Source organism: Colletes gigas, unplaced genomic scaffold, assembly GCF_013123115.1.
Source record: "Colletes gigas isolate AHSC1104 unplaced genomic scaffold, ASM1312311v1 Colletes_gigas_Sc00118, whole genome shotgun sequence".
In the NCBI taxonomy this organism is placed as follows: Eukaryota; Metazoa; Arthropoda; class Insecta; order Hymenoptera; family Colletidae; genus Colletes; species Colletes gigas.
In genome coordinates, this window is record NW_025106742.1 from 92,650 (window position 1) to 101,409 (window position 8,760).

General features: G+C 40.1%; 1 protein-coding gene across 1 annotated transcript; it reads left to right on the forward strand.

The window, feature by feature from the left end:
• Window positions 1-2,118: 2,118 nt before the first annotated feature.
• On the forward strand, window positions 2,119-4,459 carry LOC122404184 (the record flags this gene model as incomplete). The annotated part of the gene is made up of 2 exons (XM_043408114.1): window positions 2,119-3,957; window positions 4,075-4,459. Coding segments are annotated over exons 1-2 (2,224 nt in total), but the record flags the coding sequence as incomplete, so codon positions are not given.
• Between the last annotated feature and the right edge of the window lie 4,301 nt (window positions 4,460-8,760).

Below are 8,760 nucleotides of genomic sequence, written 5' to 3' on the forward strand. Positions count from 1 at the left end.
GTGTTTCAAGGCGAATACAATGACCTATTATTAAGGTCATTCAAGGTCACCCAAAGTCAACTGCAATAGAAAATAAATTGTGTCAAAGCACTCTTCGAACACTTGGATACTTTGATACTGCTATTACAAGTGTTCAAAATGGCGACCTTGAACATGGATACATAGTCTAAATCGTTGCAATACTGATGACACTGCCTGGCAAATTTCATTTGTATCTATTACAGAGCAAGCTCTTCTTATACGTTCTTGCATGTCAAGTTTGGTAGTTGGTTTTTCGCGGTACACTTCTGCCTTTAATTTTCCCCACAAATAAAAATCGAGAGGTGTCAGGTCTGGGGATCGTGCCGGCCATTTGTTACTTCCTGATCGACCTACCCAAGAATCTCCAAATTTTCTATTTAGAAATTCTGTAACATTGCGTGCTGAATGAGCAGGGCATCCGTCTTGCTGGAACCACATGGATTGTCGTATGTCCAGTGAAGTGTCTTCTAACAATTCTGGCAAAACGTCTTCTAAGATTCTCAGGTACTTACTACTATTTAGCGTGCCATCAATAAAATATGGACCAATTATTTTATTATGAAGAAGACCGCACCAGACGTTTACAGACCAAGGTCTCTGTTTGTCGACTTCTCTCAACCATCGTGGATTATCTACCGACCAGTAGTGCATGTTGTGACGGTTAATTGCTCCATGGTTTGTAAATGTGGCCTCATCGGTAAATAACAATTTACTCAAGAACATTTCATCGTCTTGTAGTTTTTGTAAGCCCCATTCACAAAATTGTAAACGTTTTGTATAATCATTTTCAGTTAATTGTTGATGAAGTGATATGTGGAACGGATGAAATTTGTTAATGTGTAATATTCGTAAAATACTTCGTTGACTGATGCCACTTTCGCGTTCCAGTTGTCTTGTACTAACATGTGGATCTTGTATTACAGCTGCTACAATATTTATCGAGTTTCCATCATCAGTTGCTCGTTTGGCAAGATTACGTGTTTTGTTATCCACAGTTCCAGTTTCTTGGAACTTTTTTATAATGTTTGTAAAGACAGAAAGTGAAGGTCTATTATTACGATCGGGAAATCTTTCACTATACACACGTACCGCTTCCCTCATAATTCTATGACATTCACCATAAATAAGAACCATTTCTACTTTCTCTGCTATCGTGTAACGCATTTTAGAAAACTAAACACTTAGACTGAATAAATGTTACGAAGCTGTGCTCTAGTCGGTAGTAAAATTACCAATAATGTTTGAGGATACGGATAAGCGTACAATGTGATTGAATGTTTGTTTATCTTTTGTGACCCGTGTCACGCAATACACACACGTGATACACAAGTATTCGAAATGTACTCTGACACAATTTATTTTCTATTGCAGTTGACTTTGGGTGACCTTGAATGACCTTAATAATAGGTCATTGTATTCGCCTTGAAACACTCTATCAGAATGTAAGTAATAAAATATACTGTTCCATTTAAAAAAACAAAGTTGACCTTCATATCTCCTTGACGCCTCCACCTACAAAAAAATTGGTAATACCAGATTATGAGCCCCCCGATACCAAATAAGTTTGGTCTAATGCATTTTCTCCTATCTTCAAAAACAAGCGAGTTATTCAGGTGACCTGTTTAAAATGCCTCACCCTGTATAAATGATTGTAAGGGACATAGGCAGAAATGTCGAGTATTGTTAGACTCAGGATCTCAGTCTCACTTCATCACTGACGCGCTGATTAAAAAACTAGGACTTCCGTGTAGTACAACGAACATTAGAGTTTCGGGAATAGGAAATTTAGCACGTAACTTACAATATCAATCATGCGTAAAATTAACATCAAGATTCAATGGATTCACCACATCAATTTCATGTCTATTATTACCGAAAATAACCGGAAATATTCCAAGCACACACATCGACTTATCTGATTTACCGATTCCTGCACATATCATGCTCGCGGACCCCCATTTCCATCAACCCGGGGAAATCGATATGATTATCGGAGCAGGTATGTTTTGGGACCTATTGTGCATCGGACGCCACTCTTTAGGTCCGAACTACCCATCATTACAAAAGACACAGCTCGGGTGGATTATCATTGGTAATATGACTCGCGCACATCTTACAACACAAACACGAACCACGTGCCATGTTGTAACGAATCAACAGTTACATAATCAAGTAGCGGATTTCTGGAAAATTGAACAATGTATTGATGAAGGACGTCTCATCGACAAAAATCATTATTGCGAGAAACATTTCCTGTCAACTTCAACTCGGGATAACGACGGACGACACGTGGTTGCAATTCCCTTCAAGGAAGAGATCAACGGACTAGGACATTCGAGACAACAAGCAGAACGCCGACTACTTGCATTGGAACGAAGGTTGACCAAACAACCGCAGATTCAACAAGAATATATTGCCTTTATGAGGGAATATGAAGAACTTGGACACATGACGGAACTAAACGAGGAGCAACGTGAAGATGGATTCTATTTACCGCATCACGCCATCATAAAGGAGAGCAGCAGCACCACAAAATTGCGCGTAGTTTTTGATGGATCCGCAAAAACTACATCTGGACTATCCCTGAACGATGTACAGATGGCTGGGCCAGTGGTACAAGAGGATCTACTGTCAATTTTATTACGTTTCCGCAAACATCGGTATGTTCTGTCAGCAGATATCGCGAAAATGTATCGCCAAATACGCGTACGTAAGGAAGATCGTCGCTTCCAAAAAATAGTATGGCGAGAAAATAGTACCTTGCCAATTAAAACGTATGAATTAAATACTGTGACGTATGGGACAACATCCGCACCTTTCCTGGCGACCAGAACCTTGCAATGCATTGGAGAAATTTATGCAGAAGATTCTCCAGCCGCCAGTCGTATAATCTTGGAAGATTTCTACGTAGACGATCTTTTGACTGGCACGGACTGTTTAGAAGAAGCGATCAAATTAAAAAATGACGTATCATCTATCCTGGCAACATCGGGTTTTGAACTCCGGAAATGGGCAACGAACGAGTCGCGTATTTTGAATCCATCGGATGGAATACAATCCCACGTACACATTACATCCGACAAGGAGATAAAAACGCTCGGACTTCTCTGGGAATCGCAGATGGACATACTGCGATTCTTAGTGCAAAAACCATTTGAACATCGTGTCACAAAACGAACAATATTATCGGACATTTCCCAGATTTTTGACCCCCTCGGACTGATTGGGCCAGCTACTATTCAAGCCAAAATATTATTACAAGAACTATGGCAGCTACAAGTTTCCTGGGATGAATCATTGCCCCAACATCTCCATTCACGATGGACAACATTTCGCGAGGAACTTGGGTCAATAAATAACATTATTATTCCTCGTCATGTATTAGCTGCAGAAGCTGAGAAAATTGAATTGCATGGGTTTTGTGACGCGTCCCAGAAGGCCTACGGAGCCTGTCTTTATCTGCGGACGTTCAACAACGGACAATGGACCACTAAGTTAATATGTGCAAAATCACGCGTAGCTCCATTAAAGGTAATCACTCTCCCAAGATTAGAACTATGTGGAGCAGTACTGCTGGCACGACTTACAAGAAAGGTGCGGCAAGCGTTACGATTATCCTGCGACGAGTACTACTGGTGTGATTCTACGATCACGCTTGCATGGCTCAAATCATCACCCAGTAAATGGAAGACATTCGTGGCCAACAGGACGTCCGAAATCCAGGAACTATCTCGCGGAATTTGGATGTATGTGCAATCAAAGGAAAATCCTGCGGACATCATATCGCGTGGAGTCAACCCTTCGTCACTTGTTTCGGCAACCCTTTGGTGGAACGGACCTTCATGGCTAGAAAGGGACACAGCCACCTGGCCAGCAATAGAACCACATACAACTGAAACACCAGACGTTAACGAAGTACAGTGTGCATTCATTGCAGTAAAAAAGGAACATTTATTCGAACGATTTTCTTCATTCACGCGACTCCTACGCACGATCACATATTGTCTACGGTTTGTAAAAAACGTAAGAATCCGTATTCATAATCGCATCAAGGTAGTGAATAGGTCAGAAGATACTACCAGTGTACACACGGGTTACCTTTCAGTAAAGGAATTGAAAGATATCGAAATCCGTCTTCTTCAAATTACACAATCAGATTGTTTTCTGGAGGAACTTAAGAAATTAAGGACTGGGCAAGCGCTCCCAAAATCCAGTACACTACGATCTTTGAATCCATTTATTGATGAAACTGGACTGATCAGGGTGGGCGGTAGATTGAAAGAAGCCCAGCTTCCCTTTAATCAACGACATCCCGTCATACTGCCATCGAAACATCATCTTACAAAACTTCTAGTCGCACATGAACATTTAAGGTTATTGCACGCAGGCTGTCAAGCGACTCTATCGTCGTTACGCAGACGATATTGGCCGCTTTCAGGTAAAATTCTTATAAAAAACACAATACGAAATTGCGTTCGATGCTTCAGGACTAAACCCGTGACTCAAGAATACCTGATGGGGAATTTACCTGCCGTACGAATTATCCCAACGCGCCCATTTTCTGTATGCGGCGTGGATTATGCAGGCCCGGTATTCATAAAGGAAAAAATACGTACGAGGGTCACATCGAAGGCCTACTTGTGTATTTTGTCTGTTTCGTGACAAAGGCAATTCATTTAGAGCTAGCTATAGATTTAAGTACCGATGCATTCTTAAATGTCTTGCGACGATTTATTTCCCGCCGAGGACTATGCCGCAGTCTACAGGGTGTCCCAAAGATGTTGCGGGTCCTTAAAGGGGGTGATTCGGGGGATGATTGCAAACAACTTTTTCCTTTGTGAAAATGCTCTCCGGGGTTTCGTTAACGAGATATTAACAAAAAGCACCGACCAATCAGATCGCGCGCTTTCCGCCCGAGCTCCCATGCTAGCATGGCTACGCGCCGTGCTAGCGTGGCTACGCGCCGCGCTGCGACTTGTGAACAAGCAACTCGGCATGCAACGAGGAAAATTGCGTAGAATGGCAAATGAAAAAGGCGTAGCAAATAAAATCGAACACGTTGTCATGGTTTGTTTGTTATTTAAAGTGAATGATGAATAAAGGATAAATAGATGAAAATCACGTGTAACGTAAAAAGACGAATACACATTTTTTTTAGAGGATTCGAAAATAATAGTTATTTGAAGTGGGAGGATATGGAATACGTAAAATTCCTTGTGTCAATAACGTATCCACGAAAAGGAAATTAACGAAAACGTGAAGTGAATATTCGATACGTTGACCTGGACGCACCTGACATTGCGACCCTTAACTTTGGGTAGTGTCGTATACCTGGGATCAGCTGTGCACTGGGCTCGTCCATCGATGACCAGGATCGGTTCAGTGACCCAGTGACACAAGTTTTCAAGTTACAGGTGCATTTTCGACAAGGGTGAGTTTTAGTCAGTTTATTGGTAATCATTCATTTTTAAATTTAACGCAAGCTATGGCTTGTTTCCGGCAATAATTCTTAAAATTCTCGTACGAAAATATTTATCCGGGCTTTTTAAACAGACTTATTCGTTATCAGCAACAGTGCTGGTCGTTATTAAATTACGGATTTATATCACAATAACGAACTACGATCACTTTTCGTTAATTTCCTTTTCGTGGATACGTTATTGACACAAGGAATTTTACGTATTCCATATCCTCCCACTTCAAATAACTATTATTTTCGAATCCTCTAAAAAAAATGTGTATTCGTCTTTTTACGTTACACGTGATTTTCATCTATTTATCCTTTATTCATCATTCACTTTAAATAACAAACAAACCATGACAACGTGTTCGATTTTATTTGCTACGCCTTTTTCATTTGCCATTCTACGCAATTTTCCTCGTTGCATGCCGAGTTGCTTGTTCACAAGTCGCAGCGCGGCGCGTAGCCACGCTAGCACGGCGCGTAGCCATGCTAGCATGGGAGCTCGGGCGGAAAGCGCGCGATCTGATTGGTCGGTGCTTTTTGTTAATATCTCGTTAACGAAACCCCGGAGAGCATTTTCACAAAGGAAAAAGTTGTTTGCAATCATCTCCCGAATCACCCCCTTTAAGGACCCGCAACATCTTTGGGACACCCTGTATACTCCGACAATGGAACCAATTTCATCGGCGCGCGCAACGAACTTCTCGAATTAGGCACACTTTTAAGGGACAGTAAACACAATGAACGGGTAACCAAAATTTTAAGTGATAATCAAATTGAATGGCACTTAATTCCGCCTCGCGCTCCTCATTTTGGTGGACTATGGGAAGGAGCAGTAAAGGCCACGAAATTCCATTTGAAGCGCGTTATCGGTGATACGAAACTTACGTACGAAGAATTGTATACGCTGTTAACACAAGTAGAGGCATGTTTGAACTCCCGACCCCTATATCCTTTATCCGACGATCCTACTGATCTATCTCCATTGACACCTGGACATTTCCTTATTGGTGACACGTTGAATGCGCTCCCTGGCCCTGATATTCGACACATCCCAGAAAATCGACTTAATCGCTACCAGCACATTCAAAGAATGTTACAGCATTTTTGGCAGCGATGGAACACAGAATATCTCCACCAATTACAACAACGGACCAAGTGGCAGACAGCATCCCCCTCTCCGCTCGCACCAGGGACATTGGTTGTTGTGAAGGAGGATAATTGTCCACCACTGAAATGGAGAATGGGACGGATCACCGAACTTCATCCAGGGAAAGATACGATTACAAGAGTCGTATCAGTTAAGGTCTCCGATGGGATTGTAAAACGCCCAGTAACAAAAATTTGTATCTTACCTATAGACACTGATAACGACACAGTACCGGGACAAGAATAGAGTTCTATTGCATTTTAATATTTAGTACTGTACACGCACATATCTCTATAGATGTATTTAATTGTATAATCATAGAACTCTATTATTATAATTATGTAACCTTTAATTTAAGTACTGACGTATCTGGATAGATTCACGTCAATTGATTATTAGCCAACTCAAATAATTGTATTGCATATCGTACATTGTAGTTGAACATGCGAGCAGTTCAAAGTGGGCGGAATGTTGGGAATTCCAACACTTAGCAGCGGACCCCTTATTTAGTTAAAATTAGTTAAATTACTTGAGTAGCAATTTGGCAAGTACCTTAGGGTACAAAGCAAATTGCCGTACTATTAAGCCGTTAAGCACCGTACCTTGGGACCATACCTGCCTCTTGGGACCGCGGACATCCACCCCTGTACCACCCTTAGTGGGCGGGATTTCGAATATCTGAGGACTGGCCCTCGAGGGATGGACAGGGGCTTGATTGGATACCAAATGTCTCCACCTATTTGGGAATCCTTATATATTCGCGGGGCATAGGACTCTTCAATTAGAACATTCAGAACATTAGAACATTCAGAACATTAGAACATTCAGAACATTCAGAACATTAGAACATTCAGAACATTAGAACATTCAGAACATTAGAACATTCAGAACATTCAGAACATTAGAACATTCAGAACATTCAGAACAGTTAGAATACCTCAAGAACCTTTGCAAATTAGAATCGAACTAAGGATTAAAATTGAACCAAGAACATTGAAAAACTGTTAACACATATGTACATATTGTAAATAAATTCAAGTATTGGTAAATAGTATTGAACTGTCTATTTCCTCAATAAAACGGCTCCACGAACCTTGTGGGAGCCTACAACACGTTTTAAGACCTCCTGGTCATATTTTAATTATTGAAAAAAAAGAAATTTTTTTTTATTACCATGTATGAGCACACATATGTATATTATTATTACGATTGAGTATAAATAGCTAAATGAATTTAAATGAAACTTTACATTTAAGTTTTATGTTCTCATTTCAAAGTCCGGTTAGACTTTGACTATAATCAGTCCATGGATAATAATGATTATACCTCTTGTTTCATAGTTGTTCCGATATATGTATAGGCATAATGTATAAAAAATCTTTTAAATGTTTCATATAAATCTTAGGACGAATTAAATTTTATATATGTTAGACAGACGCGTAGAATGGAATTAGGAATTAAGAAATACGCAGGGTATTCGTATACATGCTTTATTCCCGTTCTTTCAGCGTCGGAAAAACGAATGAGCCTTTGCCGTCAGCCTTCTCCCCCATCGGTAGGGGTGGGAGTGTTGACGGACGAAGGCCAGACGCGGTCCCTTGCCAGCGCCTCGGCTTGGGTCTCGCCTTTTCCCGACGCCTTACATATAAAAAAAATTATATAAACTTTTTCTCTATCTTCTCTAGAAAAGAAAAAATTAAATGAAATCTTATACATTACATGCTTACTTAAATCGCATTGAAAACGAATACCACAAATGTTTTAGAATAATGTGCAAAATGTGATTACGATTTTCGCTAAGACAAATTGAAAACTCGGTTCTAACAAGGAAAAGTTGGAATGGTACCCGATTTTGGGTTAGGTTTTACTTTGAGATATTATTAAAGTTATTACAGATACTTATCTTCAGAAATAGAAATAAATTCAACAAACAGCGTGGCGTGAATGATAAGGTATTTGCTGCAAGTTCCGAGCTTCTTCTGCTCTGCAGGTTCGAACCCTGCCAAAACAAATCTTTTTTTTTATTTTTTCAATCATATTTTAATCGTACACTAAATGTGACATTATATTTTTGTCTGACCTTCGAATATTTTTTTTTAAAGTTGAATTTAACCAATTACATTTA